This window comes from Eptesicus fuscus, chromosome 1 (genome assembly GCF_027574615.1).
Source record: "Eptesicus fuscus isolate TK198812 chromosome 1, DD_ASM_mEF_20220401, whole genome shotgun sequence".
Lineage (NCBI taxonomy): Eukaryota > Metazoa > Chordata > Mammalia > Chiroptera > Vespertilionidae > Eptesicus > Eptesicus fuscus.
Genome location: NC_072473.1, coordinates 30262594 through 30284979, shown reverse-complemented (window position 1 = coordinate 30284979; position 22386 = coordinate 30262594). Strand labels below are relative to the sequence as shown.

Sequence of the window (22386 nt, the reverse complement as noted above, 5' to 3'; positions counted from 1 at the left end):
CATCACTATTTCACAGAGTATAATAGTAAAACCTGTTCAACATATATTTCACATACTTTTTGTGAAAATTAATTCTAATCATATTTCTAACTTGAGAAGTTTATATATGACATATATGTATATATGTACACATGTGTATATTTAATTTTTTAATTTTGTATAGAGATAAATTTAGGAAATATTTAATACTATCATTGATAAACTTACGAATCAACATGCAGAACCCTCTGGCCACTTCTTGAACAGGCAGCTGCAATGATGGATTCAGGCAAACCTATAAAAACACACACCTACATCATTTAGAATGTAGAAATACATATATGAAACTATTCGATTCATGCCATACTGTATAAAATTTAACAAAATGAGCTCATCTTTGTATCCTAAACAATAACGTGTATATTATTATACCATTGGATGTTTCTTAAACAGACTACTAATGCTGAAAATTTTATTATGTGGAGGAATTTTTAAAAACCAAGTACTTAAAGTATTTTTATCAGAAAATTACCATAAATGAGCAACTATCATAAATTGTTCATACAGAACTTTATTATTTAGGAACTACGTTTACACTCTACTTCATTTGATTATCCCAAATGTATTGAGAGAGAAGTATCTGCATACTGCAATGCAAATATGTTAACCTGTTGCCCAATACTTTAAGAAAAAAAAAGTTCTAGAGTTGAAATTTGAACCAAAATCTAACTCCAAAGCCACAGTGCCTGTGACAGAGAATGGCATACATTTGTCTAAGCAATAGGTTAGCTAGTTTAAAAAAGAGACCATTTACAAGATATAGTGTTTTACTTTCTGGTTAATACAACAGTTTAAAAAGAACGTTACTGTTTTGGAATCAAATTAAGCCACACCATAAAACTGGTTATCATAAAAGGAAATATATATTACTATTCTCCATATCAACAAACACAATAAAAAATTACCAAAGATAATCCTACCTAATAATAGACAAATATGCAAATTGACTGCACCTCCGCCACGCCCACCAGCCAAGCCACGCCTATCAACCAATCGGTATGAGTATGCAAATTACCCCAACAAAGATGGCGGCTAATTTGCATATCAAGACAGCATCGAAAGAAGCCAAGAGCTGCAGAAGGGAGCAAAGCTGCGGAGAAGCAAGCAAGCCGGGGGGAGGAGAAGGGAGGAGCGGAGGCGGGGCTGGAGGAGAAGGGAGAAAAGCAGGCGGGCTGGCAGAGAAGGCGGGGCGGGGGAGAAGGGAGGAGAGCAGGCAGGCTGGCGAAGAAGGCGGGGCGGGGGAGAAGGGAGGAGCGGAGGCGGGGCCGGGGGCGAAGGAAGGAGAGCAGGCAGGCTGGCGGAAAAGGCGGGGCGGGGGACAAGGGAGGAGAGCAGGCAGGGCAGGGTAGAGTACAGCAGGAAACCCTATTGCAGGATTTTTCCTACCACGGGAACGCTAGTGATTTTATAATTTAAAAAATCAGATGTTCAGCTACATTGACGTGTTAATACCCTATGTTAGAAGTTCAAGACTCTTCCATAACTTTTTATCATAAGATCTACCATTTCAACAGAGGATATTACTAGTAAATCATTTCTGTCAGACGAACAAAGCATATTCTGAAAGTTTAGTGCAATTCTGTAGTGCTACTACTGGCTTTTTCACTACAATGAGAACACCCTGAATGTCACTATTCTTTTGGCAAGTATTTAAACTACACACTATGCATCAAGAATTTAAAAAAACTGGAATTGTTATCTTCTTTTATGTAAAAGCAATATGCATATGGAAGCAATTGACATAGTCAATCTCTAGATAAAAAACACATTAAAAACAAGCTCCAGCAGCATTCACCAAAAAAATAGTTTTTCACTGGTGAACACTTTGTGGCTATATAAGACTTGGTTCAAAAAAGAAGTTCTGACCAAATATACTATCTACAGCCATTAAACATCAACTATTAGAAATAAGTCATCAGAAATTTTCAACTTCAGATATAATTCAAAGAAAAAAGAGAGGAGAACTTGTGGTACACAAGGAAGTGGGAGAAAGAAAGGAGAGTTTTAAATAGTTAAGCATACTTCTTCAAACAGTTAAAATTGTATGGTTTTAATGTTTTTTATCTTGACTATCTCAACTTTTCACACCTAAGAAATAACTTTTTTTATTAATGAAATGCAGTCACTATAGTAGTTTAAAAGATGCTATGCAGCTTAGTAAAAAGGACACCAGCAAATAAATATTCAGGAAGCAGAATTAGTATGTTAAAGTATATAATAATGACAGCATTAATAATACATTACTAAATATTAATTAGCATAGGGCTTTTATGGTTCACAATGTATTTTCGGACATCATCTCATTTATTCCTCATCATAATCCTGGGAGACAAGCAGTATTATCCATGTGAGAAATGGGATGAGAAAGGTTAAATAACTTGCCAAAGATCAAGTAATTCATTATCTCGAATTCAAATTAGCATGGTAAATTCACTCTCTCCAACTCAGATATGAGTTTAAGGATGAGGATGTAAGTGCGGGACAGCAAGGCAATGAAATGGGAATGGTCTCAGTCAGACACACCTAGACTTGAATCTTGCTTTGCTGCTTAACTAGCTGTGTGACCTCAGACAAGTCACTTGACTTCTCTGAGTCTCTGTTTCTTCATCTATAGGAATACTACCATTTATCTCATAGAATGACTCAGTTATTAGCAGAGGGTACTTGCTCTATAAACACTGTCTACTTTTATTATTATTCAGAAAGATAGTTTAAAAATACTATATTTTTATCTAGAGACTACTCCAAAACTACACCTATTTTTACCAGATGCCCACTCCAATGACAAACAGTAATAAAATGACTCTCCTCTATTTGGCTCAAATTAGCTGTTTCTTTGTATAGGCAAATACACATGTGGCTAGCATGTGGTTATTTCCACAGTTGTGATCAACACTGTCAGAAGTCATGTCTCTGCTGACAAAGCAAAGCCAAGAACGGATTTCAATATGAACATGATTTGAGTCCAAATTACATAAAACCAAAATTACTATCATTTGTGCTTCCCCTTAATAGTTCCATCCAGGCATCCCACAAGTTTGTGAGATTGACAGGCTGTTCCTATGTTAAATGGGCCAATAACTTCATGCTTAGAATGAATAAAATAAGTCTAATAATAATACAGTTAGTAATATCTTCCTAGCCAGGATTTCAACTTTCTTCCCATTCATTTAATAAACCCTGACTTCTTGAACAGAGGAGGAACATGGTAATTTCTCTGTAAATACTTTTTTTTTTTTAAATACTTTTTTGAAGGAAAGAAAAGAAGAAAGAAAATGGGAAAAGGGAAGAGGGATGGAGTAGATTGTGATAGGTAGTGAGGGGGAAAAAAGCTAAGATTAAGGCAATTCCTAGCCTAAAATAGCTCAGAGTGTAAAGAATACAAATTTAAATGGATTAAAAGTAATTAAAACTGTTATAGGAACACATTGGAAGGAAACATTCCTTCTGTATAAGGAAGTCATGGAAAGCTCCAAAGAGCAGGGGACACTACAGGGTTGTTTCAAGATCTCTACAGCCCAAATGAAGAGTATAAAAGAAGAAAAAATGTGAAGGGAAAAAGGAAAGTGGAAGGGAATATTTCTGGTAAAGGGTGAAGGAAGAGAGAACCAAAAGGTGATGCTCAAAAAGCGTGGTTGGAGCCCAATTCTTGTGGAATCTGACTTTGACCCTATAAGCAACAGTGAGTCTCGAAAGGAATTTAGCCAGAAGAACAGCATGGTCAAATTGGTATTTCAGAAAAACAATTCTATTCACAGAATGTAGGATGAACTTATATTAAATTTGAACTTGAAGTGTCAGGGTTTTTTTAAATTTTTGTTTAGGAATAAAGTTAACATATTAAAATGTGTGCTCTTATGGATAATTCAGTAAAATAAGTGAAATAACTGTTTTGTTTAAATTGGTATTGATAAGCCAATTTAATAGCATTTAAACTGATTTCAAATTAGTTAATAATTTAATATCATTTGACTGATTTCAATAAAACTATCTTTTAACACTTGACACCATAATAAGTGAACAACTTCCAAATCATTACATAAATTCACACACAATTCTTGTGAGGGCATGTATATGAAATATATATAGGTTTATAATGAATTATAAAACCTCTCCCACTAGGAAAAGCCATACATGAGTTAGAAGCAGATAACTTAGATCAGTATCAAATTACACAGTATTATAGTGAAAACACACTGTAAAATATGTGATTAAAGATACACAAGTACAATGTTTCAGCTGAACTTTGGAACTAATAATCTCAAAGGGGTATAGTGAGGAATCGGTACAAAATGACATAAAACACCTTATACAGTGCCTCCTAGCATGTTACTGATATTCAATAAATATTGGTTTGCTTCCTACTCCAATAAGATTAGTTATTTGAAGGGAAAAAAAACTATCACTTGTTTACTATTTACTTAGGTTTCTTCAAAGATCTAACAACATAAAAGTTTTGTTTTAAAAAGAAGTCCAATAACCTTTTAATATGTATACTAGAGGCCTTTTCTGTATGTACACTATAGAAGTTCATCAAACATTTAATATCATTTATACACTTCACATTATTAAATGATTATTAAATTCATAAGTGAAGCTGTATCAAATAAGCATGCTGAAGAATTATAGAAAAAATGTAGAATTCTAATGCAAGACCAAAAACTTTTACTGGCAAGTCATTTTTATCAAATACAGTTTTAAATTAGCATTTTATAACAGTTTGTACTGGTGGAAACTGAGGTGTTACATCCTGCCCTTCTCACATGAGATTCTGTTATAAACTTGGCAGCTAGAAAAAATATATTAGAAGCTTACAGAATGTTATATGATCATATAACAAACAAGCATGTATAGTACCAACTTTCTGCAATTGTCCAAAATCTGTCTAAATAAAACAGAGATGTAAAATGAGGAACAAAAATGTATGAAATGAACATTTTCAAGAATTTTATAAGAAAGAAAACATTGATTTTTTTCAAAATCTCCTTTTAACCCAAATTTTTAATGTTAAACCTCATTATATATAACTATAACTTTTAGGCCAGTTCTCTATTGTATATTCTTAAAACTGTATTAGTATCTGGAATTGATTTTTCCAACACTATACTTACATAAGATAAACATAAAATAAAGTACTTACACCACTCCCAGTATATCAAACAATAAATAATAGATTCCCCTGACAGGACTTTGATGACCTGGCAAAGCCAGAGTGCTTTCAGCCCAAATCATATGAAACCATAAATCATTCTTTATTTTATATAACATTTCAAAATGGATTCCTGCTTTCTACCTTGAAAGTCATTTCATGTGTTATTTATAACTAGTGAAGACCAGAATTGAAAGAAAATTACAGAGAACCAGAAAATTTATTATGACTGGTTTATTTTATAAAGAATAACTACTTTCTTTAGGAAAAAAATAGAATTACTGGCAAGGAAAAACTTCTGAGAAAACAAGTTCTTACAGAGCCACACCCTTTACTACTTAAACAACCTATGCACAGACCTTCAACACCATTCTAAACAATGACAAATATTAGGTGAAGAACTGACTAGAATGAGCAATGCAAAGGTAAAACTGCACAGTTAACTCACGGCACAGCTACTAAAAAAAAACACACATCAGAAAACTAGACAGAAACTGAATTTCAACCCAGATTCAAGTATTTTGTTTATTCCATTAAACTCTAAATTAAAAGTTTAGATCTCTTTTTTTAAGTATGTTTTTACTAATTTTAGAGAGAGAGGAAGGGAGAGGAATAGAGAGATAGAAAAATCGATGAGAGAGACACATCCATCGGCTGCCTCACCAGCCAGGCAAAAGTTTAGATCTTATATTTACTTTTTAGTGATTACCATACCTTAAAAAGAAAAACAAGACTGCCAGTGAAGCAGCCTAGAGCTACCAAGACATGCAGATAAAAATACTGTTTTTAAATTCACAATTATTTTAATTCACTTTAACCAACAAAAATACCAAACATATTAGTAAATGTAGTACTTTCATATCTATGGATTTCTTTCTCATAGAAAATATTGTTATTAAAATCTATGTAATTTTTAGAACATTAGAAAAATATAATACCATTAAAATATTCACTTGCAAAATTCATGTTAATTTTTAAAAATGTATATAGTGTGAGCTTTTAGGAGTGTCTAATAACAAGAACACTGTTTTAATATTCAGAGTACTAAACTAAGTGTCAGGAAAACTAGATTCTTGTTTATACTAAACTAGAGGCCCGATGCATGAAAATTCATGCACTCAAGGGGGTCCCTCAGCCCGGCCTGCGCTCTCTCGCAGTCTGGGACCCCTTGGGGGATGTCCACCTGCCAGCTTAGGCTTGCTCCCCGGGGAATCGGGCCTAAGCCGTTAGCCGGACATCCTTAGTGTTGCTGAGGAGCCTCTCCTGCCACCACCGCTGTACTGGCCAGCCATGAGCTGGCTGCTGGCTGAGCGGCGCTCCCCCTGTAGAAGTGCACTAACACCAGGGGGCAGCTCCTGCTTTGAACATCTGCCCCGTGGTGGTCAGTGTGCGTCATAGTGACCAGTTGCTCCTGTTCGTTCCACCATTAGGGTCAATTTGCATATTACCCTTTTATTATATAGGATAGCTGGACAGTCACTTAAACTCACTGAAACTCAGTTTCCTGATAGATATCCTTATAGATAAAATGAAGGGCTTGAAATTAGTGACCCATAAGGTTTGTTACAAGTTCTCAAAGGTGAATGTTAATGTCAGATCAAAAACTTGGCCTCTGTTCTAGAGCAAATGACTTGAACTTAAAAATAAAAACAGGAGGAGGTATCCAAGATGGTGGTATAAGAAGACCCTGAACTTAACTCCTCCCTAGGGACAGACCAAATGTACACCTACATACAGAGCAATTCCCCCTAAAGAAGAATGGAGGCCTGATTAATCAGGTTCTACACAATAAATGATACAGACCACAGAGATAAGGATAGGAGAGATGGAGACAAGGTAATGAAAGAAACCCACCCCAGGCAGCGACCTGCAGTAACAAGGGACATCCTTGTGGGGTCCAAGCACAAACTCCTCCACTCTGAGACACAGTAAAGTAACAGCAGTATAAATGGCACCTAGACTATATATGAAAGAAATACATTTACTAACCCCATGGGTCTGCCAAACAGCAGGGGACTACTGGATCTCTCTCTGATATTGGAGGTACCTGCAACCACCATTTTTTTACATTTTCCCTCCACCTTAAGGGCGCAGGTGGGAGCAGGGTCCAGGCAATTTAGCAGGCCTGCAAAGGCCACTGCAGAATGGTCCCCAGGCCCTTGGCCCCCCACAGCAGGAGTCTAAAACAGCTCCAGGCATTCTGCTAAGGCAGCCCCCGCACCATATTACCCCCAGTTCCAGACTCCCAGTCTGCACCAGATTTAGCCCTTGAACAAAGGCAGCCTAGTTCAGCATTCACTGGAGCACCCTGGCCCATGTTTGCTCCAGCTCCAGCATTCCGGCCAAGGCAGCTCTGGGACACCCTAGCACAGTGGTTCTCAACCTTCCTAATGCCGCGACCCTTTAATACAGTTCCTCATGTTGTGGTGACCCCCAACCATAAAATTATTTTCGCTGCTACTTCATAACTGTAATTTTGCTATTGTTAATGAATCGTAATGTAAATATCTGTGTTTTCCGATGGTCTTAGGCGACCCTGCTGGCGGTTCTCAACCTGTGGGTCGCGACCCACAGGTTGAGAACCGCTGCTGTAGAGCCTAAGACCATGGGAAAACACAGATATTTACATTATGATTCATTAACAGTAGCAAAATTATAGTTATGAAGTAGCAGCGAAAATAATTTTATGGTTGGGGGTCACCACAACATGAGGAACTGTATTAAAGGGTTGAGGCATTAGGAAGGTTGAGAACCACTGCCTAGCACATGCCTGCTCCAGCCCCAGCAAACCCACCAACATTATTCCTGCTCAGTGCATTCTGAATATCACCCCCACCCCACCACCACCACATCTACACCATCTCCAGCTGGCCTACCAAGTCAGTCCAAGAGAGACCTGCACCTGAACCCCTGGGCTCTGCCTGTCTCAAGTCCAGTGGGAGGGACAAGCAAGCCCCAGCATGACACCATGGAGGCAAGAAAAAGAAATAAAAGGCATCTAAATTAGAAAGAAATAAGTAAAACTGTCACTAATAATAGATGATGCTAGTATATACAGAAAACCCTAAGGATTCCACCAAAAAAAAAAAACTATTAGAATAAATGAATTCAGTCAAGTCACAAGATACAAAATTAAAAAACAGAAATTAGTGTTTCTATACATTAATAACAAGCTACCAGAAAGTAAAACTAAGAAAACAATCCCATTTACAATTGCATCAAAAATAAAATACCTAGGAATAAATTTAATCAAGGAGGTGGAAGACCTGTACTCCGAATAAGGAACTGATGAAAGAAACTGAAGATGACACAAATAAATGGAAAGATATACCTACCAAACTCATGGACTGGAAGAATTAATATTGCTATACATTCACACTACCCAAAGCAATCTACAGACTCAATGTAATTCCCATCAAAATACCAATGACATTTTTCACAGAACTAGAACAAAGAGTCCTAAAATTTGTGTGGAACCACAAAAGACTTCAAATAACCAAAGAAATGTTTAGGAAGAACAAAGCTGGAGGTATCAAACTCCCAGATTTAAAACTATACTACGAAGCTACAGTAATCAGAACAGTATGGTACTGGTACAAAAAGAGACAAATATATCAATGAAATAGAGAGTACAGAAATAAACCCAAATATATATATAGAAAAGTAATGTATGTAAAAGGAGACATGATTATACAATGGAGAAAAGACAGATTCTTCAATATACAGTGTTGAGAAAACTGGAGAACTACATACAAAATAATGAAACTAGACCACTATATTATACCATATACATAAACTCAAAATGGATTACAGACTTTAATGTAAGACCTAGAACCATAAACCTTCTACAAGAAAACATAATCTGTAAACTCTTTAATCTTGGTCTTAGATATTTTTTGAAAGTCTCTCAGACAAGGGCAACAAAAGCAAAAATAAACAAATTGGACTATATCAAACTAAAAAACTTGTGCACAGTGAAGGAAACTATCAACAAAATGAAAAGGAAACCTACTAAATTGGAAAAGGTATTTGTAAATCATACATCCAATAAGAGGTTAATATCCAAAATATATATAAAAAAAGAATTAAAAAATAGGTTCATCGCCCTAACCAGTTTGGCTCAGTGGATAGAGCGTCGGCCTGCGGACTGAAGGGTCCCAGGTTCGATTCCAGTCAAGGGCATGTACCTTGGTTGCCGGCACATCCCCAGTAGGGGGTGTGCAGGAGGCAGCTGATCGATGTTTCTCTCTCATCAATGTTTCCAACTCTCTATCCCTCTCCCTTCCGCTCTGTAAAAAAAAAAAAAAATCAATAAAATATATTTTAAAAAAAATAGGCTCATCATCACTAATCATCAGGGAAATGCAAATCAACATCATAATGAGATATCACCTCAAAAGGACAAAAAAACAAGTGTTAAAAAAAAAAAAAAAAAAAAAAAAAAAAAAGTGTTGACGAAGATGGAGAGAAAAGGGAACCCTCCTGCGCTGTTGGTGGAAATGTATATTAGGGCAGCAACTATGGAGGTTCCTCAAAAATTAAAAATAGAACTACTATATGATTTATCAATTCTACTTTGGGGTATTTATATGAAGAAAACAAAAACATTAATCTGAAGAGATATATGCACCCCTATGTACATTGCAACATTATTTATAACTAGTGAACCGGTGCACGGATTCGTGCACATTGAAAGGAAATTAATCAAAAGGTGGTCTGTGCGGTGGGACTGACAAGATGGGCTGGACACACCCTGTAGCCAACCACCCACAGTCCCTCCGCAGCGTCTGCAGAGTGAGCAGGGTCCCTCCGGCAGGCAGGGTCCCTTGGCATGGCCTGTGGGGATCGAGCCAAAACTGGCTCTCTGACATCCCCCAAGGGGTCCCAGAGTGTGAAAGGGCACTCTGCAAAGTTGCTGACATACAGGGTGTGGAACGCAAATGCAAATGTGCAGTAAATCAGATTCGGGGCCTATAGTGCCCCAGCAACAACATAACCCATGGCCAAAGGTGGAATCATGAGGCCCCGCAAGGAATTGGGCTCCCACCTCTCTGGTTTCAGGGTGTGTCACCCGAGAACCGCCACTGCCAAGTCACTGCAGCTGGGCAGCTCCTGCGTTGAGCATCTGCCCCCTGGTAGTCAGTGCACATCATAGTGACTGGTCAGACAGGCAGAGGGACACTTATCATATTAGCCTTTTACATATATAGATAGCCAAACTATGGAAGCAACCTAAGTATCGATCAACAGATGAATGGATAATGAAGATGTAGCATAAAGTATATACGATGGAAAATAGTAGCCATAAAACAATGAAATCTTACCATTTTCAACAACATGTATGGACATGCAGAGTATTATGCTAAGTGAAATAAGTCAGACAGAGAAAAAGAAAGACCCTGTGATTTCACTTACATGTGGAGTTTAAAATATAGAACACACAAACTGAAAAACTGACTTAGATACAGGAAACAAACTGGTGGTTACTAGACAGGAAAGCAGTGAGGGAGGCTTGTAAAATAGGTGAAGGGGATTAAGAAGTACAATCTTTCGGTATAAAAGATGTAAGTAATCTATACTAATAAAAGGGTAATATGCTAATTAGACTGGATAGACCAGATGTCTTCCAGAAGTAATTCCAGACGTCCTTCCTGACAAAGCCAGGACCCAGGCAAAGTCGCCCGGGATCCTGGGTGCCTGCGGCCGGCCAGAGGGAGGGAAACCCGGGTCCTGGTTGCCTGCAGCTGGCCGGAGGAAGGAAGCCTGGGTCCTGGGTGCAGGAGCAGAGGCAGAGGTGGTTAGGGGCGATCAGGCAGGCAGGTGAGTGGTTAGGGGTAATCAGGCAGGCAGGCGAGTGGTTAGGGGCGATCAGGCAGGCAGGCAGGCAGGCGAGCAGTTAGGAGCCAGCAGTTAGGAGCCAGCGGTCCTGGGTTGCGAGAGGATGTGTGAGGGGTCCCGGATTGTGAGAGGGTGCAGGCCGGGCTGAGGGGACCCCCCCGCCCCCGTGCACGAATTTTGTGCACCGGGCCTCTAGTAGGGACATAATGTACAGCATAAGGAATATAGTCAATGATACTGTAAGAACTTCGTATGGTGACAAATGGTAATGATACTAATCATGGGGATCATTTCTCTATGTATATAAATATTGAACCACTATTATATAAACTGAAATGAATAGGATAGTATATGTCAATTATATTTCAATAAAAATAAACTGAAAAATAAATAAATTGAAATGGCATAGAAATGTGAAAAATTATGATTAAAACAGGAAGGAATGATATGATATCTGGGATTTGCTTTAAAATAATCCAGGGTTACATGTGAAATGAGAAAAAAGTAGAGTATAAAGAAAACATGACAGGCCATAAGTTAATAATTGGGATACTAGTACATGGGGGTGAGGGGGTCTAGTAATCTCTCCACTTTGAAATGTTTTAAATTGCCCATAACAAAAAGTTTAAAAAATGAAATGTAGTACCAAATTTTAGAGAGCTAATGAAAGATTGGGCCTACCAAATAAAATAATCCCTTGGAAAGCAGATATTTGTTATTCTGGTTTTTACCTAGATCAAGAAAACTATATCAATTCAATTGTCTTAATGAAAGTTTTATTTTGTAAATATTTGCCGAATACCTATCCCATGCCAGGAAATAAAATAAACAGATTACATTACAATTAATTTTTACTTCATTTTCTAAACACTAACATTTCTGTTGTATTAATATAAGTGACCAAAATGAGCTTTTCACAGCAAAGGATATCCGAGTTCAGCTTTCTTTAAATTAATAACAATATTTAACTTGTGATGAGAAAAATAAAATTTCTTTGTTCTGAATATATTTTACTTATGTGCCACATAAGAAAAATGACCTTTACTGTATTACTTACAAAGCTATGAGACTAAAATAGATGAGAGACTGTATGCTCATTCCAAGAATGTTGTAATATCACACAATAAACAACCTTCCTCCCTTATATGAAATCCTTTTTTTTAAGTAAGGAAAAAACTTATGGAACTTATAAACTAAATTTCAAAGAACCTATGAATTTGATCTTTTTAGGTATTCAACATTTCTTAAGGTAAAAATACTTCAAATTAAGTTTTATATGTAGTCTCATTATGTATTTAAGAGAAAAATAGATACATATCACTGAGAAAACGTTGAAGATAATTATTTTATCCTGTTTATTAAAAAGCTGAACATTGATTACATTGAATTTATTAAAATGAAACAGTTGAAGTATAAAATTTTATCTAATAAATGAACAGGATAGTGTATGTCAATTATATTTCAATAAAAATAAGAATTTGGAACCAAATAAACTGCAGCTCCAGTCAGACTGCTCCAAAACTGCCAAATCCCAAGCAAAGAGGAGAAAACTGTAGTTCTTGCTGTAGATCCTGCTGGGTGACCTCAGTCAGTAGCTGACCTGCACCCCAGTGGAGATCCAAAACTAGTGTATCTAGTGGTCTGTGTGAGACGACACCAGATTTCAACTACTCTCATAAGGGACACATTCAAGAGGCAGACTCAGTGAGCACCAAAGCCCTACTGGAACAAGTCCTGCCCCATAAACGTGTCTCCAGCACAGCAATTCTTCTGTTATAGACACAGTGGGCCCTCACAGCCAATTGGCCTAGAGGTCAATTCCTCCCAGTGACACCAACAACAATCAAGACTTAAATACAAAAAGGCTGTACACACAGTCCACAAAGGGGTGCACAAAGAGTGTCCACCTCATGTAACTGGGAGGCTGACCCATTGAACCATATAGGACACCGAGCACACAAAGCAGTGAAAATGGGGAGACAAGGAAACAGATCACAAACGAAAGAAATGGAGGAGAACAAACAACTGGACATAGAGTTCAAAACCACGGTTATAAGGTTTTTCAAGAATTTCCTAGAAAAGGCTGATAAATTTAATGAGACCATTGAGGATATGAAAAAGGACCAACTAGAAATTAAACATACACTGACTGAAATAAAAAATATTATACAGAGACTCAACAGCAGACTAGAGGAACACAAGAATCAAGTCAAAGATTTGGAATACAAAGAGGCAAAGGACACTCCTCCGGAGAAGCAAGAAGAGAAGAGAATCCAGAAAGTTGAAGATAGTGTAAGAAGCCTCTGGGACAACTTCAAGCGTACCAACATCAGAATTATGGGGGTGCCAGAAAAAGAGAGAAAGCAAGACACTGAAAACCTATTTCAGTGATGGCGAACCTATGACACACGTGTCAGCACTGACATGCGTAGCCATTTCTGATGACACGCAGCTCAGCGGCCGCATGCCGAGGATGAAACATTTGCTGCTCCTGAGGATGAAACATTTGCGAAATAATGTTTTTTCCTCAAAGTGACACACTACCCGAGTTATGCTCAGTTTTTTGGCGAAGTTTGACACACCAAGCTCAAAAGGTTGCCCATCACTGACCTATTTGAAGAAATAATGACAGAAAACTTCCCCCACCTGGTGAAAGAAATAGACTTACACGTCCAGGAAGCGCACAGAACCCCAAACAAAAGGAATCCAAAGAGGACCACACCAAGACACATCATAATTAAAATGCCAAGGGCAAAAGACAAAGAGAGAATCTTACAAACAGCAAGAGAAAAACAGTTAGTTACCTACAAGGGAGCACCCATACGATTGTCAGCTGATTTCTCAACAGAAACTATGCAGGCCAGACAGGAGTAGCAAGAAATATTCAAAGTGATGAATAGCAAGAACCTACAACCAAGATTACTCTACCTAGCAAAGTTATCATTCAGAATTGAAGGTCAGATAAAGAGCTTCACAGATAAGAAAAAGCTAAAGGAGTTCATCACCACCAAACCAGTATTATATGAAATGCTGAAAGGTATTCTTTAAAAAGAGGAAAAAGAAGAAAAAAGTAAAGATAAATTTATGAACAACAAATACATATCTATCAACAAGTGAATCTAAAACTCAAGTGAATTAAAAATCTGAGGAACAGAATAAACTGGTGAATATAATAGAATCAGGGACATAGAATGGGAGTGGATTGATAATTCTCAGGGGGAAAGGGGTGTCTGTGTGGTGGGTACTGGAAGAGACTGGACAAAAATCATACACCTATGGATGAGGACAGTGGCAGGGGGGTAAGTGCAGAGGGTGGGGTGGGAACCAGGTGGAGGGGAAGCTATGGGGGGAAAAAAGGAGAGACAATTGTAATAATCTGAACAATAAAGATTTATTAAATTTAAAAAAAAAGAATTTCATAAACAAAACAACCCAATTAAAAAATGAGCAAAGGACCTGAATAGACACTTCTCCAAAGAGGACACAGATGGCCAATAGACATATGAAAAGATGCTCAACAGCACTAATCATTAGAGTGATACAAATGAGAACCACAATGAGATATCTACCACCTCAGACTTGTCTGAATGGCTATCATCAATAAATCAATAAACAACAAGTGCTGGCGAGGATGTGAAGAAAAGGGAACCCTCATGCATTGTTGGTGGGAATGCAGAATGGTATAGCCACTGTGGAAAGCAGTATGGAGTTAACTCAAATATTAAAAATGAAACTGCCTTATGACCAAGTGATTCCACTTCTGGTAATATATCTGAAGAAACCCGAAATACTAACTGAAAATAACATATGCACCTCTATATTCATTTCAGCATTATTTACAATAGCCAAGATTTGGAAGATGCCCAAGTGCCTATCAATAGATGAGTGGATAGCCCTGACCGTTTGGCTCAGTGGATAGAGCGTCGGCCTGCGGACTGAAGGGTCCCAGGTTCGATTCCGGTCAAGGGCATGTACCTTGGTTGTGGGCACATTCCCAGTGGGGAGTGTGCAGGAGGCAGCTGATTGATGTTTCTCTCTCATTGATGTTTCTAACTGTCTATCCCTCTCTCTCTTCCTCTCTGTAAAAAAAAGAAAAAAATAGATGAGTGGATAAAAAAAGCTGTGGTACATTTACACAATAGAGTACTACTTTGCCATTAAAAAAGAAGGAAACCTTACCCTTTGCAACAACCTGATGGACCTGGAGAGCATTATGCTAAGTAAAATAACCCATTCAGAAAAAGACAAATACCACATGATTTCACTTATATATGGAATCTAATGAATAAATAAAATAGAAACACGACTCATAGATACAGAGAAAAGACTGACAGCTGCCAAAGGGGAGAGGACAGAGAGGCTAGGTAAAATACGTTAAGGGATTAATAAAAAATACTCATAGACAACACATGACATTATGATCATTACCAGAAGGAAAAGGGAGTGGGAGAGGAAGAAGAGAGTAAACGGATGATAAATAGTGAAGGATGGAAACTGGACTTTGGGTGGTGAACACAGTACAATATACAGATGATGGATTATAGAATTTTAAACTTGAAACCTATATAATTTTATTAACCAAAGTCAACCTAATAAATGAAATAAAAATTAAAAGAATTTTCATAAACACTATCAAGAAGGATAAAATGAAATCAACGTAAAGGGTTTATGAAATCACTTGCCAGTGTGTTTGCACTTTAAAATGCATATTTTTTAAAAGATGATAGGATTAAGAAGTACTAATTGGTAATTACAAATTAGGCATTGGGGTGTAATATAAAGCATAGGAAATATAGTTAACAATCTATATATATAAAAGGCTAAGTGACCAACTGTACATCCATCTGACTGTCCGACCAACTGACCGACCAGCTGGTACATATGACACACACTGGCAATTAAAAAATAAACACTGACTTGCGCACGCATGATACATATAAAGCTCTCGCTGGTACCACTTACACATGCGTGTCTCGATCTGTCTTTGTCAATCGTGAATTTGGTTGTTTTTGTTGACATTCTGAAGCTGAAAGTGGCGTTGTTGACAGAATGTATCTGAAGACCAACTATTAGGCACTTCTATTATAGAGAAAGGGCGAATAGTGGTATTAAAATATTTCCTCTAATTAATTTCCTTTCAATGGGCATGAATCCATGCCCCGGGCCACTAGTATTATAATAACTATCTATGATACCAGGTAAGCACTTGAATTAGCAGAGGGAATACTTTGTGACCTACTTCAATGTCCATCCACTGTGTTGTACACTTGAAACTAATACAAAACAGTGCATTGCTGGTGGGAATGCAGACGTGCAGCCACTGTGGGATACAGCATGGAGTTTCCTCAAAAGATTAAATATGGAACTTCCTTTTGACCCAGAGATCCCACTTCTGGAAATGTATCCTAAGAATTATGAAACACCAATCAGAAAGAATATATAGACCCCTATGTTCATAGAAGTGTTATTTACAACTAAAGGCCTGATGCATGAAATTCGTGCACAGGCGAGGGGGTTGGGGCCTTCAGCCTGGCCTGCACCTTCTCGCAATCCAGGACCCCTAACCACTCTGCCTGCCTGCCTCATCACCCCTAACCACTTGCCTGCCTGCCTCATTGCCCCAACCACTCGCCTGCCTGCCTCATCACCCCTAACCGCTCGCCTGCCTGCCTGATTGCCCCTAACTGACTCTGCCTCAGCCCCCACCTGCCGTGGCAGTGGCCTCTGCCTCGCCCCTACAGCTTCGTCAGGAATGACATCCAGAAGGTTGTTCAGTTGGCCAGTCTAATTAGCATATTACACTTTTATTATTATAAATAGCTAAGATCTGAAAACAGCCCAAGTGCCCATCTATATACTAGTATATAAAAGGCTGATATGCAAAGTGCTCCCTTGGGAGTTCGATTGCTTGCTATGACATGTGCTGACCACCAGGGGGCAGCATGGAATGAAGGAGGCCCCAGCTGGCAGCCAGAAGGCCCAATTGGCCCTGATCGCCGGCAAGGCCTAGGGACCCTACCCATGCATGAATTTCATGCACTGGGCCTCTAGTCAACAGATAAAAAAGCTGTGGTACATTTACACAATGGAATACTGCATGGCTCTAAAAAAGAAGGAAACTTTTACCTTTTGAAACAGCATGGATGGACTAGGAGAGTATTATGCTAAGTGAAATAAGCCAGTCAGAGAAAGACAAATAACATCTGATCTTACTAATTTGTGGAATCTAATGAATAAAATAAACTGAGGAACAAAATGGGACCAGAAGCATGGATATATGGGTCAGACTGGCTGATGCCCGAAGGGAGGGGCATGAGAGTTACTGGATAAAGAAGGTGAAGGGATTAGCTAAAGAATATATATGCATGCCTCATGGACAGGACAGGGACAATAGTTTGGTGAAGGTGAAGAGAAGGGGAGGTGAGGGTGAGTGTAGGTAGGCAAAGGGCAGGGAAAAAGGGGACATCTGCAATTATGGCAACATTAAAAAATTTAAAAACAATCTATAATAATAAAAGCATAATATGCTAATTAGACCGGACATCCTTCCAGACGACCTTCTGGACAAAGCCGGCAGCTGGAGGGAAGCCTGGGTCCCAGGTGCCAGAGGGAAGCCAGTGCTGGCAGCTGGGGGAAGGAAGGCCTACTCTTGCACAAATTTGAATTTCGTGCATCAGGCCTCTAGTAAATAAATAAAAGAACCATTTAATAAATAATACATTGATTTAAAATTCCAAAAATATAAAGGTATTAATACAAAAAACTAAAAAGCAGCATGACACTTTTTTCTTTATTTCCTCTCTTACATTGTAAATATGATACAATGCTAAAGAAAATATTGTGATCATTCCATAACCCGATCTGTAACATTTTTTTTCACTTTTCCTTTAGCTTCCAATATCTGTCCACTTATCTACATAAGGCAGGAGAGGAGAGGATAACTAAAAAAGAGGGGTCAAGTAATTTGCCCAAAGTCACAAACCCAGTAAATGGCAAAGTTAATACTGGAACCCAGCAAGTCTGGCTACAGAGTCTGTGCTCTTAAGATCTATTGCTTCAGAACATTTAAATCTCTTTGTCCATCTCCCCAAGCAACCTTACAATTAATTTTCCCAAATGACTTGATTCTCGAAAATGGGTTCTCTAACTGGTAGATGCCAATAATGCTAGAAAGGTATTTACCTTTTGTAAATTAATAAATTCGCATTCAGTAGAAGCTATTAAATGTAGAAATCAAAAAAACTTAAAAAAAATCATTTTTTTCAAATCCTAATGAAAATATCTATATAATCATTACCTATTTATATTAAAATAATTATGTGAATAAGTGGCATCAAACTGAATATTTGTATAGTTCCAAATTAGCAGTATACAGATTTTCAATACACAGGGGGAAACATGTATCCATACAATGGAGGCATCAGATTGTCATCATTCTAACCAGAGTCAATCTTAGCAAAACTCATGGTGGATAAACCTGATATTTTCTTCCGGTATGATCCTACATGACATCCATATCACTAAAGATGTACTCTAACCAAAAATGTTATCCTTAAAGCCATGGAGACTTTAGACAGAACTTTCAGTTTACAGGAAAAACACAGGCTAAAACAACAAGATAAATAATGCTACAAGAAAGAAAGCAGCCAAATCCAAAAGGGAGAACATTCTGTAGGATCACTAGCCCAGTCTCTTCAACATCTCAGTCATGATTTTTAAAAAGAGAACTATGTTAGAATAAAACAGACTTATAGAACAATACATGATAAAAATTGGACACAAGTTTGTACATATCAGCTGTAAAAGGTATTCTGGAGTGGAAAATTATGGAAAGTCGAAAATAGTTTGTGTACTAAATAGATAAAAATATACTGGTATAAATAGAAAGGTAAAGCTTGGCCAATGTGGCTAAGTGGTTAAGTACGGACCCATGAATCAAGAGGTCACTGGTTTGATTCCTGGTCAGGACACATGCCCTGGTTGCAGGCTCGATTCCCAGTATGCAGGATGTTTCTCCCTCATCAATATTTCTACCTCTCTACTCCTCCCTTCCTCTCTAAAAATCAATGAAAACATATTTAAAAAAAGAAAAATGAAGATTATTGACTGAAAAAGTTGCAGAACAGTATGTATAGAATGATCACATTTTGTGATAAATGTGTATGCTTATAGCATCATGTATTTCCTGAGGGGGGCTTGAAAATCTGAAAAACTAAAGGGCAAATAAATAGAATTATTTTAGTAAATTGGCATAACCTAATATTGAAGTTGAATATTTGCAAACTTAGAATACTATATTAATAGCAGTACGTATGTGTGTGTATGGTAATTACAGCTATATGCATCTCTGCAAATGAATCTCACCAGCATAACCCTGATCAATGAAAGCAAGTCACAGAAATAATAAATAAAGTAAAATTCCAAAAGTTAGACAAGTGTCAAAAACAGATAAAGTTAATATATTGTTCACAGATACATTACACATGTGATTAAAAAAAAATTTTAAAAAAGGGGACCCTAGCCTGTTGGGCTCAGTGGATAGAGCATCAGCCTGTGGACTGAAGGGTCCTGGGTTCGATTCCAGTCAAGGGCACATGCCTGGGTTGCAGGCTCGATCCCCAGTCGGGGGCGTGCAGGGAACAGCCGATCAATGATTCCCATCATTGATGTTTAAATCTCTCTCTCCCTCTCCCTTCTTCTCCCTGAAATCAATGAAAATATATTCAAAAACAATAACAAGGAAACAATTAATACAATTTACCATTATGGTTACATCTGTGGGAAAAGAAGGGAAGATAGCTGACAGTGGTCACACAAGGAGCTTCTTAAGGTAATGGTAATGTTCTTTTTCTTTAGCTGGGTCATACATACATGCCATTCACTTTATTATTGTTCACTGAAATAAATAAAAACACATATGTACACACATATATACTTCATTTGCCTATAAGATATGTATAATAAAAAAGAAATCTATGGACCAGATCCTGAGCCACACTGTAAGACTGCCTACTTCACCAGTTATCCAGCCTTCTTTGAGATGTTGGTATTCTTTAATATATAGCACTTATATTATTTTCAAATTTTACTATGGCAAGCAACTTTAAAATAGATGTTGTCACCCTTGTTGCTTTTCACCTGTGTTGAAAGATTTTCCTCAGAATAAATTATCTGATCTGTAGTCTAAGGGAATGAACATATTTACAATTCTTAGTACAAACTCATATTACGTTGCCAAAGTGTTGCTTATACATATCGACTGAATACAATTTCATCAACAATTAGCTATTGCTCTTTTAATTTAATGATGTTTAATTATTAGTTTACTTTGCATTTGATTCTTAATAAGAAAATATATTTTCCCAACAGTTTGTTGACTATTTGAATCTTCACTTGTCTATTTAAATTATCTACCTAGTTATCTATAGAAATACTGATACTATTCACATAAAATTTAAAAGTACTCTTTTTATGTAATTAGTCCTGTTATGAGTTGCAAATACTCCCACTCCATTTTCCTTTTTTTCCCCCAGTTTGCTATTTTTCACAGTAGGTGCTATAACTTTTTTATATATTACCTTTTGTTTGATATTTCAATAGGGAAAGTTATCTAGTCAATCTCATTTATGATCTGAAAATGCAAATTCAAACAAGGAAACATTTTTTTGGCTATCAAGTTGACAGTAATTAAGAATAAGACATTCAGCAGACTGTCAAACCTCAGAGGGAAGGTAGGGGAGGGTGGAGGTAAGGGGGAGAGATCAACCAAAGGACTTGTATGCATGCATATAAGCCTAACCAATGGACAGTAACAACAGGGGTTGAGGTCATGAGTGAGGGGGGTTGGGGGCTAATGGAGGGATGAGGACACATATGTAATACCTTAATCAATAAAGGAATTAAAAAGAATAAGACATTCATAGCTAATGTTGAAGGAATATGGGGAAATAAGCATTTTCATACTCTGCTGGTGAGAATATAGATGGCAAACTTTCTTTAAGGCAATTCTATATAATAAAAGGGTAATATGCAAATAGACCGAATAGCAGAACCAAACAACCAATCAAAGCATAATATGCTAATGATATGCTAAGGCTGCTCAACCGCTGGCTATGACATGCACTGACTGCCAGGGGGCAGTCAGTCAACTAGTCGACCAGTCACTATGCTGTGCACTGACCACCGGGGGCAGACAGTCGACGGGTAGACCAGTTGCTCTGACGTGCACTGACCACCAGGGGGCAGATGCTCTGACCAGTAGGTTATCTTGCTGCTGGGGTCTGGTGTTTTAATTTTTTTTTTAGGGATGTAAGTATAGGTGATCAAGGGTGTTTTAGTCAGTTTTTAAATTGACATGTATTATTTAAGGTATTTATTTAATATTGATCGAGTATAAATTATACAGGAGATAGATATGTAATGTATGAATTATTCATGGTTTATTTATTAGAGTTTTGGTGGTTTTTAGATTTCGGTAGGTCACCTGGGGATCTGCGCTGACAGATACACACATTGGACGTTGGATGTTGTAGTTGTGGTTTGGTGTTTTGTTTGAGTTTTAGTTTCTGGTTTATTGTTTGGATTCACAGTCTACGGTAGAGCTTGGGCAGATGCAGGAAGGGGGGTGGAGAGTGACCGTCTGTGGAGGAGTAGAGTAGGTCTTTTTTATTTTTTTCTGGTGTTTCTTCTTTTTATGTGCTTAGATGGGTATTTTTAGTGTGTCTTATTAGTGGGTCTTAGGAGCCTTGTATATCTGGTTTTATATATGGGGAACAGATCACTTTATTATTTTTTACATATAGGTTACTTAGAAATGTTTAATTAACCTGTTTACATTACATTCAATACTTTATTTTAATATTACACTGTAATTCTACATTTTAATACTTATTCTATATTTTTCTTATTACTATTACTATAACATCTGGCTGATCAGGACTGAGCGAGATGGGCCGGACATGACCTGGAGCCCTCCCACAGTCCCTCCCCGGCCCCATCGTGCACCGGTGGGGTCCCTCACCCTGGCCTGCACCCTCTCGCAATCCGGGACCCCTCGGGGGATGTTGGAGAGCCAGTTTCAGCCCAATCCCGCAGGCCACTCCCTTTGGGAGGATGCCAGATGCAGGGCTCATGGCTGGCAAGCCCTGCTGCGGCAGCTCAAGCCTCTCCCGATTGCGACTGATTGGGTGTGAGCCCACAGCAGGCACAGTGGGGCCAGGATGAGTGGGAGCAGCAGGTAGGAGCTGCAGGCAGCGTTGGACTATAGGTTTCTGCCTGATCCCTGCAGGCTACCCAGAGGGACCCCACCCATGCACGAATTCGTGCACCGGGCCTCTAGTTCATCTATAAAAATCAGAAGT

At 38.0% G+C, this 22386-nt stretch overlaps 1 protein-coding gene across 1 annotated transcript in view; it reads right to left on the bottom strand.

The window, feature by feature from the left end:
- CHM (CHM Rab escort protein) overlaps window positions 1-22386 on the bottom strand; it is a 410199-nt gene that overhangs the window by 239309 nt on the left and 148504 nt on the right. Inside the window, exon 4 of the mRNA XM_008159484.3 lies at window positions 208-274. Coding sequence (XP_008157706.2) covers window positions 208-274 — 67 coding nt within the window. The remainder of the gene's footprint in view (window positions 1-207; window positions 275-22386) is intronic.